The 22,986-nt window shown below is 47.7% G+C and overlaps 1 protein-coding gene across 1 annotated transcript in view; it reads left to right on the forward strand.

The window, feature by feature from the left end:
- The window catches only part of FCHSD2 (FCH and double SH3 domains 2), a 56,207-nt gene extending 44,158 nt beyond the window's left edge, over positions 1-12,049 (forward strand). Inside the window, 12 exon segments of the mRNA XM_053456673.1 lie at positions 452-568; positions 1,407-1,511; positions 7,234-7,393; positions 8,480-8,610; positions 9,281-9,302; positions 9,305-9,363; positions 9,546-9,723; positions 10,102-10,218; positions 10,221-10,321; positions 10,488-10,617; positions 10,732-10,811; positions 11,937-12,049. Coding sequence (XP_053312648.1) covers positions 452-568; positions 1,407-1,511; positions 7,234-7,393; positions 8,480-8,610; positions 9,281-9,302; positions 9,305-9,363; positions 9,546-9,723; positions 10,102-10,218; positions 10,221-10,321; positions 10,488-10,617; positions 10,732-10,811; positions 11,937-12,020 — 1,284 coding nt within the window. The 3' untranslated portion in view covers positions 12,021-12,049.
- Positions 12,050-22,986: the final 10,937 nt, after the last annotated feature.

Here is a 22,986-nt window from a genome sequence, read left to right on the forward strand (position 1 = left end):
GTTGTTGAAGACAGTTTAATGTCAAAAATCAGCACCGAGAACAGCAACAACTCCCAAGGTAGTGATACCTTTCTCAGCACAGAAATGTAAGGAAGGCGGAAGGCACGTCGTGCTTACTTCCCATCGCAAGCAGAGGGTGTCCAGCAGTGCCGCCAGCTCAGCATTGGCAGAAACCGGCGGGCCCCGGGGACATCCATTTACTGCATGCGAGTACCTAGAGGAACCGAAGGGAGGTCGCCAAATATTTATTTGATTTAGATTCTTCTCCCGTTCCGACTCTCGTGTAAATATTTAGCAGCATCGCGTCCCGTTCGCTGACGTCGGCTCCACGTCATCGCTGCATCTTTGTGTTGTTCTGTCTGGTCCGGAACGTGCATGCGTGACTGTTTCCGAGCGATACGCGCGCTCGCCGCCGCCGGTGTCCTAACCCCCTTTCTGTTTTGTCTCGCAGAGCCGGCAGCTGGAATCGGAAGCTGGCGCTACGGAGGAGCACAGCCTCAACAAAGAAGCTCGGAAATGGGCGACGCGGGTGGCCAGAGAGCACAAAAATATCATCCACGGCCAACGAGTAGGTGCATTACCGACTAAACGCCCGTTAACTCCTTCGCTGCCGGCGCATCCGCTCCGCTTCTTAACGGCGGAGTCTCGCTTGGTCCTGCATTGCACCGTATCGGTGATTTAACCCCTCCACGACCGGGGCTACATTTTAACTATTCCACATTCCGGATCCCGTTACATTGTATCAGGATTGGATCGTGAGCATAATGCATATTAGACGTACCTGTTCCCTGTTACGGTACCTGCGCGAGATATCCTGTTAGCGTGTTATGGCAACGTGGGCAGTGAAGCAAGCAAGGTTTGCTTCACTGATCCTTGGGGCAAGAGGGCGCAGCGGCTCCTGTAAGCGGTGCTTTTCCCGTCCGTGGATTTTGTATCGCGCCGACGTCTGAATCCTCGGTAGTTTTAAAACAATTCAAAAAGTAAATAAAATTAAAAAAAAAATTATTTAAATAAAAAAAAAACCACTTTCAGAATTTACGCATTGAATGTGAAAGTAACTTCTTCGCGGATACGTTTTGTCGACGCTCTCCTAGTCACGGGTAAGTATTTTGGTTTGGTGTTGCGGTCTCGCTGCCCGAAGCTCTCTCTCCCGCGTGGACAGGCGATTGCGGCCTAGAACGAAGGTTCACGGTGGATTTTTTCTGGGCCGTTTCCCAGTAATTGGAATCGTTTATTTTCCGGTGGGGTCAGATAATGATGAACAGAAGCCCAAGGAGCATCGCGTTTAAATGTCTATATTAAAGGAGCGGGCTGGAGAACGATTGCGGTTTGATACATGCTTAGCGTCATACATGTGCCTGCCCCGTGTCATGCGTGCGCTCTCTCTCTCTCTCTCTTCCCTGCAGGCCCTTGAAGATCTGGAATGCCAGAGCACGCCGGTGGCGGAGCAGAGCCGGGCTGAGCTCGAGCAGAAGATAGAAGATGCCAGAGAGAGTATCCGCAAGGCGGAGGTAACGTTGTGTCTTCTGTATGTAGCGTGACCTCGGCGTGTCTCTTCTCACTGCTGATCCCTTTTATTCTGTTACCCCCCCCCCGGCGTATTATCGCCTGTATGACGCGGCTCCCATGTTCTTGTTGATGCGTATGATGATTTCGCCTCTGTGCCACGGAGCTCTAGTGGCTGATGGACCCGCACTGTTCTTGGTGGCATTCTGTGGCATCTGTTTTAGCAATCGCTATGAAGTAGTTGCCGGGAATGTTGTGGGGCTGCCCGTCGGCCGATAAGCTCTCACTAACCTCCCCGGCAGAATCATGCATGTTCTGTCACGTGTTCTGATCGGTTCAATTGGAGGCGATGAAACGCTTCTCTGCAATATTCTGTCCTCACAGAGAACTGTTTGGGGTCACTTAAACCCCCCCCCCTCCATGTAAAAGCCCATTTTTTCCCATTAATATCTTATGAAATAGATGAGAAATCCAGCGCAGACGGGGTTAATGCTGTAAATTATTATTGTAGCTGGAAATGGCTGATTTTTTATGAAATCTCTTCACAGGCGCATAGAGGCCCTTTATCACTCCCATCACTCCTGTGTCCCAATGGCCCTTTATCACTCCCATCACTCCTGTGTCCCAATGGCCCTTTATCACTCCCATCACTCCTGTGTTCCAATGGCCCTTTATCACTCCCATCACTCCTGTGTTCCAATGGCCCTTTATCACTCCCATCACTCCTGTGTTCCAATGGCCCTTTATCACTCCCATCACTCCTGTGTTTTGATGGCCCTTTATCACTCCCATCACTCCTGTGTTTTGATGGCCCTTTATCACTCCCATCACTCCTGTGTTTTGATGGCCCTTTATCACTCCCATCACTCCTGTGCTCCAATGACCCTTTATCACTCCCATCACTCCTGTGCTCCAATGGCCCTTTATCACTCCCATCACTCCTGTGCTCCAATGGCCCTTTATCACTCCCATCACTCCTGTGCTCCAATGGCCCTTTATCACTCCCATCACTCCTGGGTTCCAATGGCCCTTTATCACTCCCATCACTCCTGTGTCCCAATGGCCCTTTATCACTCCCATCACTCCTGTGTCCCAATGGCCCTTTATCCCTCCCATCACTCCTGTGTCCCAATGGCCCTTTATCACTCCCATCACTCCTGTGTCCCAATGGCACGTTGTGTCTCCTAATCATATATATATATAGCTAAATTATATAGATATTTGAAAGTTTCTTTCACGTCTCCCCCATCCCTAATCTATTTTAGGTTAGACAGTCATGGGGGGAGGGGTTGCATTAATATATAGTGGGAATGTATAGGAACAAATGACACCAATGAAGACTTCAGTCAGCAGACGTTTGCAGCAGCTCTGCCCGACGAGAAGGTCTGGGGCTGGAGTGAAAGATCTCGGAGCCGGTGTGAAATCGTCCGAGACGTCGGGAAGGACCCGAGAACGTTACAGAAGAAGTCGGGGGTCCGACTGGAAGCGATCGGCAGCCAGACGCCGACCCGACGCACGCGGGGAGATCGACGACTGAACCCAGAATGCAGAAATACCGCCCCGTAACCGTTCCGTGTGATCGCCGCACCGGCTGCGTCTCCCGGAAGGTTCCGGATAAATAATAAATCCTCCTTACCACTCCCGAGGATTACCTGCCGGCCCTCTCCGGCCCGCTCACCTGCTGAGACCCCCGCCGTACACCGCAGGCGGTGTTCTTATTGTTTAGGGATACGACGCGTTTGGTTTTGGGGCCTTTCCGATAAATCACGCGATTCACAACCTTCTCTATTTATCTATAATAACGCTGCTGTAATAATCTGAGGACTGACTGTATACACGCCCTCCTTCTCTCTCTCCCCCCCCACACTCTCTCTCTCCCCCCCACACTCTCTCTCTCCCCCCCACACTCTCTCTCTCCCCCCCACACTCTCTCTCTCCCCCCCCACAGTCTCTCTCTCCCCCCCCACAGTCTCTCTCTCCCCCTCCCTCTCTCTCTCCCCCCTCCCTCTCTCTCTCCCCCCTCCCTCTCTCTCTCCCCCCTCCCGGTCTCTCTCCCCCCCCACACTCTCTCTCTCCCACACTCTCTCTCTCCCCCCCACTCCCCCCCACACTCTCTCTCTCCCCCCCACACTCTCTCTCTCTCCCCCCCACACACTCTCTCTCTCCCCCCCACACTCTCTCTCTCCCCCCCACACTCTCTCTCTCCCCCCCCACACTCTCTCTCTCCCCCCCACACTCTCTCTCTCCCCCCACACTCTCTCTATCTCTCCCCCCCACACTCTCTCTCTCCCCCCCACACTCTCTCTATCTCTCCCCCCCACACTCTCTCTCTCCCCCCCACACTCTCTCTCTCCCCCCCACACTCTCTCTCTCCCCCCCCACACTCTCTCTCTCTCCCCCCACACTCTCTCTCTCTCCCCCCACACTCTCTCTCTCTCCCCCCACACTCTCTCTCTCTCTCCCCCCACACTCTCTCTCTCTCCCCCCCACACTCTCTCGCTCCCCCCCACACTCTCTCTCTCGCTCCCCCCCACACTCTCTCTCTCGCTCCCCCCCACACTCTCTCTCTCCCTCCCCCCCACACTCTCTCTCTCCCTCCCCCCCACACTCTCTCTCTCCCCCACAGTCTCTCCCCCCCCCACTGAACCCAGAATGCCGAAATACCGCCCCGTAACCGATCCGTGTGATCACCGCACCGGCTGCGTCTCCCGGAAGGTTCCGGATAAATAATAAATCCTCCTGACCACTCCCGAGGATTACCTGCCGGCCCTCTCCGGCCCGCTCACCTGCTGAGACTCCCGCCGTACGCCGCAGGCGATGTTCTTATTGTTTAGGGATACGACGCGTTTGGTTTTGGGGCCTTTCCGATAAATCACGCGATTCACAACCTTCTCTATTTATCTATAATAACGCTGCTGTAATAATCTGAGGACTGACTGTATACACGCCCTCCTTCTCTCTCTCCCCCCCACACTCTCTCTCTCCCCCCCACACTCTCTCTCTCCCCCCCACACTCTCTCTCTCCCCCCCACACTCTCTCTCCCCCCCACACTCTCTCTCTCCCCCCCACACTCTCTCTCTCCCCCCACACACTCTCTCTCTCCCCCCACACACTCTCTCTCTCCCCCCACACACTCTCTCTCTCCCCCCACACTCTCTCCCCTCCCCACACTCCCTCTCTCCCCCCACACTCTCTCTCTCCCCCCCACACTCTCTCTCTCCCCCCACACTCTCTCTCTCCCCCCACACTCTCTCTCCCCCCCCACACTCTCTCTCCCTCCCCACACGCTCTCTCCCCCCCCACACTCTCTCTCCCCCCCCACACTCTCTCTCTCCCCCCACACTCTCTCTCTCCCCCCCCACACTCTCTCTCTCCCCCCCACACTCTCTCTCTCCCCCCCACACTCTCTCTCTCCCCCCCCACACTCTCTCTCTCCCCCCCCACACTCTCTCTCTCCCCCCCCACACTCTCTCTCTCCCCCCCACACTCTCTCTCCCCCCACACTCTCTCTCTCCCCCCACACTCTCTCTCTCCCCCCACACTCTCTCTCCCCTCCCCCACCCTCTCTCTCTCTCTCCCCCCACCCTCTCTCTCTCTCCCCCCACCCTCTCTCTCTCTCTTCCCCCCTCTCTCTCTCTCTCTCTCTCTCTCTCACGTGGTAGAATAGCTTGGCACGCGGTATGCAGAGAATGATTTACGGGAATATTTCCTGCGTGTGTCCTTTTTATACATTAATTAACTTTTAATTAGCTTCGTTACAAAAAGAATAAAGTAATTATACATTCTTTGCAAGAACAAACACTTCAAAGCGTCCGTGCGCGGGGCTCGCCTTTTATTTCTGGGATTGAGGTTTTCTAAGAAAGCATTTTTTCTGCAAAATCTTTTCTTTTTTTTCAGTTTTTTTGCTTTCTCAATCCCCCAAATATTTTTTTACTTAATTTTTTTTGTCCAAGAGACTTTAGTGCCGTTAAACGCATCGTACCGTCATTTATCTTCTATTATTTATTTGTGGTTAGTTGTCTCGAGCTGATGAGAATAGTCCGGCACCATTGAGTTTTTATTTATTTTTTTAGTTTTTCAAAATCAAAAAAATGCTTAAATTATTGAAAATGAAAATATTTTTGGAAATTCTGACATGAAGAGGAAGCATAAAAAACTGACCGAGGATATGAAAGCCATTTGAAATGTGGGTCACTCAGCTGTTTTCATGGAAAACAAGGAAAGGAAATAACCTTTTAAACTTAAACTCAGATCAGCGAACACAACATGCCATTGGGACACAGGAGTGATGGGAGTGATAAAGGGCCATTGGGACACAGGAGTGATGGGAGTGATAAAGGGCCATTGGAACACAGGAGTGATGGGAGTGATAAAGGGCATTGGAATACAGGAGTGATGGGAGTGATAAAGGGCCATTGGAACACAGGAGTGATGGGAGTGATAAAGGCCATTGGAACACAGGAGTGATGGGAGTGATAAAGGGCCATTGGAACACAGGAGTGATGGGAGTGATAAAGGGCCATTGGAACACAGGAGTGATGGGAGGGATAAAGGGCCATTGGAACACAGGAGTGATGGGAGGGATAGGGGGCCATTGGAAACCCAGGAGTGATGGGAGTGAAAAAGGGCCATTGGAACCCAGGAGTGATGGGAGTGATAAAAGGGTCATTGGAAGACAGGAGTGATGGGAGTGATAAAGGCCTCTGTGCGCCTGTGAAGAGATTTCATAAAAAATCAGCCGTTTCCAGCTACAATCATCATTTACTGCATTAACCCTGTCTGCGCTGGATTTCGGAGTGATCTTTTTTCACACACTGATGCCGCGCAGGTCGTCCCCGTGGGGTCCGAGGCACCGCTCCCTGCTCCATTGGCCACGAGATCTTTTCCCACGGGGGGCATTGAACCTCGTGCTGTAATTAACGAACGCTCTGCGTGGGAACGCGTGACCAAAACTCATTCTATTGGAAAAAGATCTCCCGTTACCAACAAATCATGGATTCCACCATAAAAAAAAAGGGGGGGGAAACCATTCTTTAGTAATTTTGCTGCGTTTTGTTCTCTAATGCCCCAAAGTTTCCATATCTCTCAGACACGGCTAAAGCTGCCATCTGTCCCGGCAAATCCCCCGGATAACTCCACGGGGTAAAACCTTAGCGTCAGCAAAGCCGGGCTTCCGGGTTACACGCAGTGCAGCGGGGGGGGGGGAGTCAGTTTTTATGCTGAATACCATAATTTGCAATATCCTTTTCCTTCGGCCGCGTTTGGGTCTGGCGGTCTTATTTCCCAGTACGCCGGACCCTCAGTGCGCTGGTTTAACGGACCAGTATGCGCAAATCCCTACCTAGCCTGGAGGCTGTGATAACCCTGCTTGAGCACTGGTAAGTCAGGGGGGGTACAGCATTCATGTATGGCCTCCGTAATATTGTATTTTAGCCTAAAAAAAGATAAATAAGTTATCTTTTTGCCAGAAACTGTCCCAAACGCAGCCGAGGCAGAACCTTCACTTTATTGAGAATTTAGTTTAGCGAGTTGAGTGAAACCACCTGTGTTAAAGCAGAAATGTGAAGCTTCTGGGAATGCTTTATATTTTTTTCTTCCGGTTTTACGTTTATTTCTTTAGAATGTGATGCTCGCATTATATATATATATATAGCGGTATATATGTTATGGTCATGCGATGTGAGATACCGCCACGTTAACCCTTTGCTCCCCTCGTGTCTCGGCAGATCACGAAGTTGAAAGCCGAAGCCCGTCTCGATCTCCTGAGACAGATCGGAGTGTCGGTGGACACGTGGCTGAAGAGCGCGATGAATCAGGTGATGGAGGAGCTGGAGAACGAGCGCTGGGCGAGCCTCCCCACGGCCATCAACAACGGCACCTCTCACTTGGTACGGCCGTCCGCGCCTTGCGCTGGCTCCCCGCCGACGAGGTCCTTCATAGAGTCCCTCACCCTGCTTAACTATCTGTAACGTTTCATTGGGTGGGAATTAAGACTTTTATTGTGCGTTTGCAGATAGTGTTACCCAAACTGATCTGTGTTATAAGTTAGAGGGAGGGCAGGTACGTGGAGCAGCCTCCCAGCAGAAGTGGTAGAGGGTAATACAGTGAGGGTATTAAACATGCATGGGATAGACATACGGCTCCTGAATCTAAGACGAGACCAACGACTGATTAAGGTTTGAGTCTTTACAGCAGGCACAACGGGCGACTAGACGGGGGCCGAACTGCAGGCGGGTCCTAGGTTTCTATAGGGTTCTGGATCCAGTGGGTTCCTCGGACAGATCAGGATAGATTTGGTTCTGGATGTGGAGAGGAAGCAGGGTGATGGGAGTAGTAATCCGTCTCCCGTCTCGTATCTGCCGGGGGGGTTAATCCGGGGGGGGGGGTCTCTGGTTATCGCGCGTCTGCCGTTTGTTTCTGCCATCTGCTCGCTGTGTCGGGATCTCCTGCTCTAAACAAACAGCTTCGGGAATGAAAATATTGACACGCCGATAGCAGACGGCCGGCTGGGCCGTTAATGACGGGAGGAAATGTTTGCGCAGCAGCCGGCGATGTCGCGATCCGCCGCTCAGCAGTGCTGGCTCCAGCATGCCATGTATGTAAACGGGGCTGGGAGGCGCGCTGCCTTCAGAGAGTCTTTGACTCCTTAGCGAAGGAGAAACGGACAGACAGGGGGGCCGACCGGGCCGATCTGCCGGCGGGTTCTATATTTCCCAGACTCGTTTGCGAGTGAATTAACCCCTTTAACACCAGGAATGTGAGCGATTAATCACAAGCTAACGGAGCGGCGAGTGGAAAGCGATAAATCACAGAGCAGGTGTGCGCGCGCGCCTTTAACCCGCTCCGCTCCGCGACTCTGCCGGAACGTCCGTGCGTTTTAGAGGTTTCTCTGTCTTTGCCCGTTTAACCCCTCGTGTCCCGGGGTCCAGCCCCGCACCCCTCCCTAACTCGCTTTCCTCTCCGTCTCTCTCGCAGGGAATGCCGACGCAGAGCGAGACGAGGAGCTGGAGGACAGCATGGACGCCTTCGACGACAGCAGCTCGAGCCCGTCCGGCACGCTCAGGAACTACCCTCTGACCTGCAAAGTGATCTACTCTTACAAGGTCCCCGCCCGCTGCCCGTCTTACTTTCCACGAATCTCATTAACCGGCTGGGTAACGGACGCCGCCCCGCATTGTTCTGGAACGCCGGAGGGGCATTTCTGTACACATTGTTGACCCCGCAGGGGCTCGTTAAACACAATACTCTTCTACGGCCGTATATTTCTGCCTGCGACTACGGGGTTAAAATCCTTTTATTATCCAAAAATTCTAATTTATCTGGAATTAAAAAAAAAATTACTCCCAAAGAGCAGATGCTCTCTAGATTTTTGCTCCCAATGTAATTCACGCATTAATTTTATTCTCGCTGCTCTCACAAATTAGAGGAGAACTAGCACATTACAGCTCATCTTTACGGAGAGGGTGGTTGATAAGTGGAGCAGCCTCCCAGCAGAAGTGGTAGAGGGTAATACAGTGAGGGTATTAAACATGCGCGGGATAGGCATACGGCTCCTGAGTCTAAGACGAGGACCAACGGCTGATGAAGGTTTGAGTCATGTGATTGCTGCTCCATTGTGTCAGTCGGCTGGGCTCCGTCAAAAGAAAGAAAAGTATTGGGGGGGGGGCTGGTGCATAAAAGTGATTTTTAGGATTTTTCTCTTCGGATCTCGTAGTTTAGAACAAACCGGACGGCACAAAGTGTCCCTTTTTTAAGCCGTGTTTGTGTTTTTAGGCATCGCAGCCGGACGAGCTGACCAAGAGGAGCACGAGATGCTGGAGGTGATCGAAGATGGGGATATGGAGGACTGGGTGAAGGTGCGTTTGGTTCGCTTCTCAAGCCGAGCCGTCGTATGTCGCCCTTTATTTATGATGTCATCGGCTTCGCTAGACCGCATCATGCCCGTTGGGGCCGCGCATTCATTCCCGATCTCGTTCCGGCCCGCGAGGCTCCTCTCGGCTTTAGGATTTATTTCCCTTTCTTTGTCGTAATGATCCAGGCGAGGAATAAAGCGGGGCAGGTGGGCTACGTCCCCGAGAAGTATCTCCAGTTCCCGACGTCGAACAGTCTCCTGAGCATGCTGCAGTCGCTGGCCGCCTTAGACAGCCGCTCTCACACCTCGACCAACTCCAACGACGCCGAGATGGCTTCCGGCAGCATGAACGGGGATGCCAACGGTAACCGTCTGCACGGCCATTTATTTTATTATTATTATATAGATTGTGGGGGTTTTCTGGAAAGTTCTGTTATGTTTCTGAAATGCAGAAATCTGTTTCGTTGTGAATTTCGTGTCTTTAGAACATTTTTAAACGTGAATTCAAAATTCATGCGCTTTTGAAGAGAAAAAGGGGGGGACTTCTCTATTGTCTCCAGAGCTGCTCAGCAGCGCCATCTATCTGTCAGGCTGAGTAACAGCCGGGGATAACGACAAGTTTCCTCTAGAACTGTATTCCCGAACGCCGGCCGTATCGCGCGTCTCCATATGTAAATGATTTATCGTTGATTTGCATACGGCGCCGCCCCCGATCTGACCGTTTGTTTTCCGTTCCCGTCAGTTTGTTTTGTGAAAGCACTTTACGATTACGACGGGCAGACGGAGGACGAGCTGTCCTTCCCAGAGGGGGCCATCCTCCGAATCCTCAATAAAGAGAACCAGGACGACGACGGCTTCTGGAGGGCGAGTTTAACGGGCGCGTCGGCGTCTTCCCCTCCGTGCTGGTGGAAGAGCTTTCCGGGTCGGAGAACGGGGATTCCCAGTGGATCGGAGATACCCAGGTTCCTGCATTATAATAATAATCATACGCTGTACCGGGGCCTCTGGTTCTTATTGGCCCGTGTTTTGGTCTCTCTAGGACACGTATGTTGCGTGTTTCGGGGCATTTGCAGGGATCGCTGCGTGTTTAATCGCTTTGGGTAATGATTCCCTGTTGTGTTTTCACAGGTGCCCCCATCGCCCGTGTCGCAAACTACTCTGCCCCCTCTCCCGCTGTACGACCAGCCCCCCGCGAGTCCCGTGTTCAGCCCGGATAAGAGGGGCTCCCAGTTCCTTCCCCGATCTCCATCTGTGAACGGTAATCCGCTAACCCGGCATGTTTAAATCCCCTCGCTGTGTTACCCTCTACCACCTCTGCTGGGAGGCTGTTCCACTTATCTCAGGAATATTGTTGTTTTCCCCCTTCTTTTAGATAATGGCAGCTTGGAATCCCCTGGGACGTCGCAGCCTCCACGAGGCACCCCCGAGACATTTCACGGCAAGCTGCGCCCTGTACGTTTCTCTTTCCTTTCCTTGATATTGTGGTGGGACGGAGGGGTCTTTCTATAATATGTTATCTGGGAGGCTGTTCCACGTATCTACCACCCGCTCGGTTAAATATAAAGTCCTCATGTTTTGAAGATGAGCCAAGACCGTCCGTGACCTTTTTATTAGAATTTTGCCGACTTCTTTCAATTCAAAAGATGGTTTTGTAACCGGACGCAGAGAACCTGTTTTTCCGCCCCCTGTGACCTCTCGCCGGTGCAGCCCTGGCTTGTAACTCGAGGCCCAGGAATGTGGCCCTAGCGGCAGGAGGCAGCCACCGGCCTGTGTGTCACCAGATCAGCGCTCAGCAAGGATGATACAGAATGCATCGTATAACAAAGCACCAGAAATATGTATCTGTGATATTACACGGGGGCCAAACACTGTATACAGTAATATAACCCCTCCCCCGCTGTATACAGTAATATAACCCCAGCGCTGTATACAGTAATATAACCCCCCAGCGCTGTATACAGTAATATAACCCCCAGCGCTGTATACAGTAATATAACCCCCCAGTGCTGTATACAGTAATATAACCCCCAGCACTGTATACAGTAATATAACCCCCCAGCGCTGTATACAGTAATATAACCCCCAGCACTGTATACAGTAATATAACCCTCCAGCGCTGTATACAGTAATATAACCCCCAGCGCTGTATACAGTAATATAACCCCCCAGCGCTGTATACAGTAATATAACCCCCAGCACTGTATACAGTAATATAACCCCCAGCGCTGTATACAGTAATATAACCCCCCAGCGCTGTATACAGTAATATAACCCACCCCAGCACTATATACAGTAATATCCCCCCCCGCTGTATACAGTAATATCACCCCAGCGCTGTATACAGTAATATAACCCCCCAGCGCTGTATACAGTAATATAACCCCCAGCGCTGTATACAGTAATGATAAGGAGTTGGGGTGTTTAGTAGATCGGGGGTCAGATAACAGAGTGAGAATCATACAAACGGCTGATATGCAGCTGCCTGAAAACAATATATTATGGGGCAAAAACTACAACTGGGGTAAAAAGAGAGAGGCTGAATATAACTTTAACACTTTGTTTGCTGTTCTCCCCCAGGTGCGAGCCGCTCCCCCTCCCCCCACGCAGACCCACCGGCGACCGGTCGAGAAGACAGAAGATGTGGAAATAACGTTGGTTTAACAGCGGCTTCTGGTTTTCTGCATTTAAGGCCAAATGGATTATGCGGTCCTTCAGGCACCTTCTCCACGCGGAGCTCCTTGGGGGTCTCTCCCCGCCCTCCCCCCGGGGCAGGAAGCGTAATTGGGACGTTTTGTGCCTTTTTCTTTGTTTTTATCTTATTTTCTTGCATTATATTACCTGCTCTCCCTTAGCACACATAATGCGGACAGAACCGTGCGGTCCCTGCAGCGAGGTGCTTAACGGCTTGAAAAACGGCTTATCGACATTTCAAAAAAAGATGGACGGAGTAACGCAGAACTGGTCGTTTTTGGCAAAGTCTTCTCCGGACCCTGCAGAGAGAGAGAGAGAAGTCGTCGGGGGGTCATTACTCCCAACGCAATGAAACACATCGCTGCGTCGAGCACAAAGCGCTGCCGGAGGGTCGCGCCGGCGGCTGAGGCTCGTCGGATGCCCTTATCCGCGCGGCGTAGTCATAGAATAATTCTATCGCGTGCGTTAGTACAGTATATTACTGTTGCCATAGGAACGTGTTGCAGATATAACATTTCTCCCGTCGTCTGCGGATTGAGCAGAGGCTGCCGCTCTGACCCGAAGCTGCCGGAGAGGCCGCCCGGCGCCTTGTGGAGCGACGCGTCGGCCGACCTTTTGGACGTAAAACGGGTTCTGATAAAGGGAAACGATAAGGGGCTGGCTCCTCTCGATCACCCCCTCCCGCTCGTGGCGGCACGTTTCTACAGTTAATAGGCAGTCGGAAACAATGTAATTACATGTCGTGTTAATATGTCGCAGCTCTTAGAATAGGAAGCGGCCGAGGAGGCCTCCCGTTACACATACCACCCCCCCGTATTATAGCATAGGATAGTCTGACCCGCGCGGGGGGGCTACGGCAAGACGGAAGGAACAACATAACGCAGCCTTCTCCTCTTGCTTTTGGTTTCGGAGAGCACCCGGAACCGTGGGGTGCTTTTTCTCCCTTTTTTATAAGAAAAATCACGATGTAAGTCTTATTGACTTTTTTTTTTTTATGGGATTAATGAGAAGGGAGAGTTAAATCCATTAGCCCAACGCATTTCACTGTCTGCCCCTCCCCCGCGTCCCCAAACAACATGGATCTCGCGGGTGTGTGGCCTCCTGTGGGATCCCCCCCTTTTTTGGGGGGCTTTCCACATATCTGTGAATGTTTAACGTACAAATTATCCTTAAAAACATGAAAAATCTGATGTTTGTGGCAAAACGTGGCAGTCTTTTAGTTCCTTTTTTAATTCGGGATGAGATGCTGATTTCATATCTTGATATTACTTGAAACACTAATTAAAAACCTCCTCTAGTTAATTATTTTTTGTACACAGTCCGTTAAAATAATTTTATTTTTTTCCAAAAATAAAAAAAAAAAATTAAAATCACATTAATTCCTTAAATATTCATCCCACAATCCAGTAATCAATCGCGCATAATGTCTTAATCCCTATTTTTCTGTTCTGGCGGTCTCTGTGTCTTTCAGGAAATTTGGTCTTTATTTTATTTTTTTTTTCCCCAAAAATGCTAGATTTAGTTAGAAAAGAAAAAAAAATAAATGTTTTTTTTTTTTTTGTAAGACTGTATGTAAGTTTGTTGGCATAAGACAGATGATAGTTGAGGCTCGTAGCCCGGAAGAGCCCTCTTGTATATTATTGAACATAGTTCAAATCCTTAAATTGTATCTTCTTTGAAGATTTGTGTGGAAAAAAAAAAAAAACACGAATTCCCCATTTTTGTGGACAATTTGCGGACCTCGTCTCTAGAGTCTGCTTTTATTTTAGAATCCCCTAAATTTAGTGAGATCTCAAGGAATAAGGCATAAAAACTACCCGTGTGTTATATTAACATTTTTTTTTTACCCAACGTAAAAATATATAATTTTTTTTTATTTTTTTTTTTTTATTTTTTGCATTGGGCATTTTGGGCACTCGTTTAATCTTTATTTCTCATTAAAAAAAATATATATATTTTTAAAAATTATTTTTAAATCGTGAAAAAAAAATAAAAAAGGGAAATCGTGCCCAGGTTCGTGTTGGGACACTTACAAATTTATTATCAATATCCTATAAAATATTATAAATAAAATGTTAATACAACATACAAGTAGTTTTTTTTTTTTTTTCCCCCGTTTTTTTTTTTTTTTTTTTTATATATTTTTTTTTTTTTTGACTAATTATAGACAAATTTTCTTTAAGGAATAGGTCCACTTTAAACCCCCACTTGGCCAAAGCTATAATAGTCCGTGTAACATTAGGACACGTAAGAGGTTAAAATTTCATCGCTTCAGTCTTTCCCGCTTGTTGCGCAGTTAAAACAGGTGTAAAATTTTAGATTTTAAAAAAAAATACAAAAAAAACAACAACAAACATATTTCTGTAAGAGCTGCTAATTTTATTTAACAGAATGTTGTAAAAGAGAAAAAAAGCCTGTTTTTTATCCTCATATCAGACATTAACCCATTGATCACAGTGTACAGTATCAATACACAAAGCCGAGGCGCGAGGATTCTTCTTTGTATTGGCTGTAAAAAGTTTGTATTTATTATGTATAAAATGTTGAATAATAAAAAAAAAAAAGTGGAATATACCGACCGAGCCTCCCGCTCAGTGCTTTTTTGTGTCGAAGCGTTTCGTGGAAAATATAATTTAAAAAAAAATTTGGTGAAACAAAAATACAGCAGAAATGTGCAGGAAAAATAAAATACACAATTATGTCATTTTTTTATTCTTAAAAAAATAATATTCAAGTCTCCATTTTTGTTTTTCTCAAATATTTTCAAATTTTTTTGTCACACCACGCCCACATATATTCCCCCTGGAGCAGTCACACCACGCCCACATGTTAAGCTCCTCCTTGGAGCAGCCACGCCCACATGTATTCTCCCTGGAGCAGTCATGCCACGCCCACATGTATTCTCCTCCCTGGAGCAGTCACGCCACGCCCACATGTATTCTCCTCCCTGGAGCAGTCACACCACACCCACATGTTAAGCTCCTCCCTGGAGCAGTCACACCCACCACTTTACAAACAACTAAATAAAATTACGTAATGTAAGGATCATCGCATGATCAGGTTCTGTTGGAATTTTGTCTAATTATTGAATGTGAATAATGGCCTCTGAGCTAAAAGAACTGGGATTGGATGGTGTGTGTCGTGTGCAGGGCTGGACTGGCCCACCGGGATACCTGGAAGTTTCCCGGTGGGCCGGTCGCTCCGTGGGCCTGTCCGCGCCAGACCAACATTCGAGCGGGATTGAAAGCGGCACCCAGACCACCGCCGGCGCCTTAAAAGGGGTGGGACGAAGAGCTAAGGCACGGCCATTGGGCAGCGCGGTGCAGGAACACCGCCCCCTTTAACTTCAAGAATGCCGGGCTCTACCCGCTGCCACCACCAGACACCAGAGGCAGTGGTAAGATGGGGGGGTGGGGTTATATGGGGGCTTAAGGCTTTTCTGGAGACAGAGTGCACCATGATATGCCTTTTAACCCCCTATATGCCACTCTGCCTCCAGAAATGCATTTTAACCCCCTATATGCAGGATAAGTGGGGCAGCTACTGGGGGCAGTACCCAAAAGTCATGACTGTCCCGTGAAGCCGGAACTGTTACACGCGAGGAAACATCTGTTTCAATTCAACGCTCGCCTGCGAGTCACATTTACTGTAATAATGACCAAAATTAATAAAAAAGAGCAAAAAAAATGCGGTTACATTTTTATTTATTTTTAACAAAAGGCAGGCGATGTTTATAAAGCATAAAAACTGGGCTTAAAACAGAAAGTCTTTGTATCCAAAAAAAAGAGATTATTTTTGTGTGAATTGGATTTAACTCTTTCAGTGCCAGCAATGCATTCCCCGCCCCCTGGCACTTTAACGTTTAAGAAGGCTTGTTTTTTTAGGTTTTTGGGGGTTTTTTTTGCTTGTACCGCCTGCTATCGCCCGTTCCTTTCATCCTGGTCAGGCTTTTATTTCCAGGCTTAATTAGGATAAAGTCCGTCTCTCTCATCCTCGGTAGACGTCTCCCGTTGGCAGTTTAATAAAGAGATGATCGCGGGAACCGTCTGCGCGTTTCCCGTGTTTCATGTCACATGTTCTGTGTCCGCCACGGAACCCCCGATGATTTACCGGAGATAAAAGCCTTTTCTGTGCTTTAATTTTAAACAACGCTGTTCCAATCTCCAAATCTATATTCAGGGAACTTATTGGTAAAAGTTAAATATTCATCATCCTCATTTATGCAAAATATTATTACCCTCTGTTGGGGTTATATTACTGTATACAGCGCTGGGGGTTATATTACTGTATACAGTGCTGGGGGGTTATATTACTGTATACAGCGCTGGGGGTTATATTACTGTATACAGCGCTGGGGGTTATATTACTGTATACAGCGCTGGGGGTTATATTACTGTATACAGCGTTGGGGGGGTATTACTGTATACAGCGCTGGGGGTTATATTACTGTATACAGCGCTGGGGGGTTATATTACTGTATACAGCGCTGGGGGTTATATTACTGTATACAGCGCTGGGGGGTTATATTACTGTATACAGCGCTGGGGGGTTATATTACTGTATACAGTGCTGGGGGTTATATTACTGTATACAGCGCTGGGGGTTATATTACTGTATACAGGGCTGGGGGTTATATTACTGTATACAGCGCTGGGGGGTTATATTACTGTATACAGCGCTGGGGGTTATATTACTGTATACAGCGCTGGGGATTATATTACTGTATACAGCGCTGGGGGGTTATATTACTGTATACAGCGCCGGGGGGCTATATTACTGTATACAGCGCTGGGGGGTTATATTACTGTATACAGCGCTGGGAAAGATTTCTGGCAGTGGCATTCACACCATGTCTGGATCCTTTCTGTGTCCCGTTTCTACATATTCTATTCAATGTAACTGGTCGCCGACCATCGCATGTAAGGTGCTGCCCCCTGCTGTATGTAGGATGTATAAACTCCTGTACCTGTCCGTGGCCGGTAAGGTAACCCTACTCGCCAGATGCATGCGCTTCCCCCTTTTTATTGCATTTCCCGTGTCGGGTTGCCGTGTCCGCCGTCCCGGGCCGTGAGACGGGGCATGGCGTGAATGTTCGCTTCCTGACACTAAAAGCATTTCCCTTTGGGTGTTACGGACGCGATCATTAAGGACGGACAATGCAAGGAAAAGCTTACTGCTGGGGGGTCAGAGGCCATCGCAGGAGCCTCGGGAAGAAGAGACCTCTGTGCGGGGCGCAGCGCGATGGAGGAGGAGGAGATACTCTGCGGGAACTTCACCCAAATCCCTCCCGGAGACGAGAGGTGCGTGAGGGTCTTCCTCTGCGCAGATCCTCTCGGTAAGACCATTCCCCTACTATTATTATTATTATATATTATTTAATATTATTATTTATTATTATTATATATTATTTATTATTATTATATATTATATTATTTATTATTATTATTTATTATTATTATTTATTATTATTATATATTGTTATTATTATTGTTATATTATAAAATCACAGTGGCTGCCAGCAATGCCCTACAGTTTTACTTTGTCATCATCATGCATTGTCCCCCCCCCAAGTGTCCCTGTTTAATTAGACCAGTCCCTCTTTCTGCCCCTCTTTCCTCCCCTGACGCCCCTCTTTTCTAGGAGGTGAGAATGTTTGCTGGGTATGAGGGGATCGCAGGGTTCTACGGCCCTAAAAGCCCCGATAATGTGTATAGAAACAGCAGGGAACGGCTTTATAAATTAAACGGGGTGAATAAACCCCATTTACACAAATAGCTGTTTTTAATTTTTTGAAGTATTTTTGATTTAGAAAAAAAAACCTCTAATCTGAGCTAAAAGGATCCAATTTTGTTAAATTTAGCTGGAAATTACAGGCTCGGGGTTACCGCCACATCCTAACGCCAGCGAAGGAGCGCGTTTACAAAACATGTATTATTTATAGGGTCCTGACAATGCATTTAAAGGGCAGTTCCGTATCTGCCCCCGATGCCACTACAATCACCTTCAGCCAGCGCACCTGCGAACACTCAGGATTTGCCCCGGATTCCCGGGGGGAGGGGGCAGATTCTCGGGGTCACACAGTCTGGAGCTTCCTATTCTCCCCGCTGCGATCATATATAAGACTCCCAGTTGGTGCTTTTGCTCCCAGTATGTTATGGTCGATATCCCTGCTTGAATGCAGGTGACTCAACTAAGTGCATCTTTAAATAAATGGCAAGCCAAGGCTTCCATGGTATTAGAGCCATTTGGTTAACATGTTTGGTTAATCGCTGCATAGAATCCATAAAGGGCTATCAAAGGGTTAATATTTTAAGAGTCTCATATAGAATGTATATATATATATATCTGCTGGATAAAATATTCTGGGAATAAAATATCCGATTCTGGTGAAGATGCCCAGAAATACATCTTACAAGCAGAAAGGGTTAATGTGTCTATAACAGAAAAAAAAGGCAAATTCCGGCTGGACAGGAAATTCCCAAATCCCGGGAGTTTAATGGGCCTGAGATTCTGATCTGTGATGATGACAGACGTGGCGAGACAGTTAGAAGATACGTGGTTTTTATTTCAATAAAAAAAACAAATTGACTGAGAGGGTGGTAGATGTGTGGAACATCCTCCCAGCAGAAGTGGTAGAGGGTAATACAGTGAGGGGATTAAACATGCATGGGATAGACATACGGCTCCTAAATCTAAGACAAGACCGACGACTGATTAAGGTTTGAGCAGGAGAAATGGGGACTATACGGGGGCCAGATGGGGCCGATCTGCCGGGGTTTTAATTCATGCAGAGGCCGAGGTTCTCCCTCGTGGACGCCCTGAGTGCAGATAGTTTAGGAACCAAGGAATGGAAACTCTGAGGCTTTGTGACGCCCCATACCGGCCTAGGGGGGCTGTTTCAGCCCCGTCCAGACTCCCCGGCCGTGTCGCGGCTCCATGGGCCGATTGGAGATCTCCCTTCATGATAGACGTCGCGGCTCACGCAGGGAATGTCACCATGAACATAACTGCCACCGAGTAATGGGTCACATGGGGCATCACATAAAGAAGGGCTTGTTGAGGCTTGCAAGGCTCCATCCTCTGTGACTTCCCTCTTTCTGGAAAAAAAACAATTAACCTCAGTAACATTGTGTCTAGGGGGTATATTATAATAGCCCCGGGGGGGGGGTGACATGTGCCTTTAATCCTCTGAATACTTCTGAGCCGGACCATAACTGGAGTAGAATATCTCCGCGATTCCGGCCTTACATGTCACAGGCAACGTTCAAATATTCATCCTAAGAAAGCTGAGACGGGAGGCAGCCTGTGGCAGAGCCAGCATTATCTGATCTACTTCCTGTCCTCTCCCTGCTCCTCCCCAAATCATACGAAGGCTGCCTGAACCAATCAAAAACATCCAGCAACCTAACAATAGGAGAGAGAGATCCTGAAAACAGGAAGTTACCATCGCTGCTCCATTTTTTTTTTAAAATATGCCCACCTTTAAAATATATTTAGGGGGCGTGGCCTGCAGCTGAAGAGAGAGGATGCACGGCTGAGCTCCTCTCCAAATAACCCTGACGTTATCGGCACAAACCGGCTTCATACGCGGTTAAACCACCGGCAAGCTGGGTCCTGGGCTACCGTTATCCCTGGAGCCCGTCCCGGACACGATTCGCGCCGCGGATTTTGTTGTTTTTATAAAAAACAAAACGGCTCTGCAGACAACCGCGCGAAACCGCCGCCATCTTACCTCCTCGTTCCCTACTCACCTTCAACTGCACGGCACAGGAACAGCCCTATCGCATCCTGACAGCGGCCACACAGATCCCGTCGCTCCGGCAGTCGACACGACACTCCGGCACTGACACGCGGCGAGAAACGGACAGGGTAAGGGACGTTTTCTCCCCAGCCCTCCGCCATTTTCTTATCACCGGCCCTCACACGCTAAGGGGAGGGAGAACTCCCGGCCTAGACACACGCCAATCCCTGCTATACTGCACACGCTGTCTGCACTTTTCGAGCATACCACTGGGTTACCTGGTTACTGGGCATTTTAGTGTCCGAATTTTGGAGGAGGAAAGGGATAAGGAGGACAAAATAAAATAATTAAAAAGAAAGGAAAAAAGGAAAAAAAAAAAAACAAAAAAAAAAAAAAAAAAAACAAAAAAAAAAAATAAAAAAAAAAAAAGAAAGAAGAAGTACACTATACTACAAAATTTGTCTCCCTGGTGAGCAGTATTACATGATAACTGCCTCTATATCATCACATTTATATCTTTGATTGCTGAAGGGTGTGTGAAAGCGTCCTGATACGGATCACTACGTTCCCTCTACATCTGCATCAACTCACATTATGCCCAGCCGGCGATCAAAAAAACAGACTCCACTTAAACTAACTACGTTTTATTCTCCAAAAGACAGCAACCCATCGCTATCTACTTTTCTTTCTTCAACGGACACTACACACAGTGATTCTCATCCACTATCACCTATTCATTCTTCTACGTGCTCAACTATGCCTCCCAAACCCACTCCAGCAGCCTCTCCTACACCCTCAGAGGCCGCTGCTTCAAACACATTCGTGGAAGACTCTAAACTCTCGCCTACCATGGAAACTACTATTCGCTCTCTATTTCGAGAATTCCGAGAATCCCTTCAACAAGATTTTATGTCCTCCCTTAGCACCTTATCCAAAGAAGTTACCAACATAGGGGAAAGGACTGCACATCTTGAAGAAAAGATGGGGGAATTTACTGACGCCCATAACGCTCTCGTAGACAATCAAAACGAAATGACTGATGATCTATTTGAACTCAAATTGAAATTGGCAGACCTAGAAGATAGATCTAGACGTAATAATATTAGATTCCGTGGTATTCCGGAATCAGTGCAAGCTTCTGACCTCAGGGATTTTCTCATGGCTTACTTTGCAATTCTCACACCTCAAGCAGACCAGCGGGATATGACCATTGACAGGGTCCACAGGCTTCCAAAGCCCTCTCATCTTTCCAAGGACATACCCAGGGACGTCCTAGCTAGAATTCATTTTTTTCATTACAAAGAGAATGTGCTAAAAGCAGCCAAAAATCCTCCTACTTTACCTGACCGCTTCTCTACAATAACGTTATTTGCTGACTTGTCAGCAGCTACTTTGAATAGACGAAGAGCATTTTCTACGTCCACCGCAATTCTGAGAGACAAGGGAATCCCTTATCGTTGGGGATTCCCTGTTAAACTTCTGGTAACCAGGAATGGAGTCACTCACGCATTTCATAATCCCAATGCGGCACTTCATCTTATTAACAAATGGTTCCCTGACTCCATGCAAGAGACTTCTACATCTCCGCAGAAGAAGAGACCTTCCCCTCTCCACCAGGAATGGACCAAGGTCGGAAAATCAACCTCTGTGGATTCATCGTATGGAAACAGACGCTCTCACTCACGTTCCCGATCTCCTACTTAAGCACTAAAGAGCTCCAAGAACTGCACCTGTTAGCCGACTTCTCGAAATTTTGGATCTTCTGGACACCTCGTCTAACACATCCGGTCCTCCCACCAAACTACATTGAATGTAGCTCCAGCTTCTTCCTGACTGGACATTCTTTAGCCGCGTATGGTTAGTGATATCTTTCTACACTGAATCAGGGTTGGGCAATTGATTTTTGTCTCTGCCTTAATGTTCTTATGCATTTCACTTATATCCACCCCCTCACTTGCCACTGTAAACCTGACAGGTTTGGCATGTTCTCACAGAACACTACTGTTGTTATCTATAGTTAATCGTTTTTTGTTTTTGTTGCACTCAACTTGTTTGCAATTTTTCTATATGATTACTGTCGCTAATGGTATACTACTTCTTTTTTTTTGGAGCTGGGCGGGTTCGCTACTTTACCCAAATACTATGACTTATCAAGATGGTGATTAAATTATCTACTTTAAATGTGAAAGGTTTAAATAGCCCCTTTAAACGGAATTTATTTTGGAAAGAATGTCGCAATTTACAGTGTGATGTAATTTGTGCACAGGAGACTCACCTGCTCGACTCCGACACCTTTAGGGTTAAACATAAGAATTTTCCTCATATCTTTTTTACACCTAATACAAAAAAAAAAAGGGGAGTCCTTATAGCCATTAGGAACTCAGTGGCGTTTCACTTATTTAATGTAACCTATGATGCTAACGGTCGATACATAATTTTGAACTGCGACATTAATAATGTAAAGTTTTCTATTGTATCACTCTATGCTCCTAATAGGCGACAGGGGAAATTTCTTTCTCACCTTCTTACTACTCTTGACAAACATAGATATGGGGCGATTATACTGGCTGGGGACTTTAACAAGGTCCTCTCCCCTTGCTTAGATAAAAATCCCCATGACGCCTCGGACAAAACCACAGACATTTATAACATTCTCTTTAAAGAGGACCTATATGATACATGGCGAACCCTTCACGCTGATGAGAGGGACTATACGTTCTTCTCTAACCCACATCACACATACTCACGTATTGATCTTATAATGGTAGACAAATGGCTTCTCCAGAAAATTGTCTCTTCCACAATTGGAATTATATCGTGGTCGGACCACGCTCCTGTCTCCATCTCCATTAGGGAACAATTTAACACTCCGCCTACTGCCCCCTGGAGACTCAATCACTCTATTTTTGGTGATCCAACTGCTAATTCTACAATAGAACGGGACCTTACTGAATTCTTTCATTTTAACTCCCCTGCAGATACTAATGCTCTTACGAATTGGTGTGCCCATAAAGCTGTCTTACGTGGTACTTTTATAAAATTGGCCTCGGCCCAAAAAAAACGCAGATTAGCCAAGACACAAGACATTTTGCACAATATTAAACTCATTGAGGACACACACAAATTATCCAGGGACCCTACTTTGCTTAAGGAACTTAAATCATTACGTTTCCAACTATACCAACTTTTAAACTT

The sequence above is a fragment of the Spea bombifrons genome, chromosome 2, assembly GCF_027358695.1.
Source record: "Spea bombifrons isolate aSpeBom1 chromosome 2, aSpeBom1.2.pri, whole genome shotgun sequence".
NCBI classification, from domain to species: Eukaryota; Metazoa; Chordata; class Amphibia; order Anura; family Pelobatidae; genus Spea; species Spea bombifrons.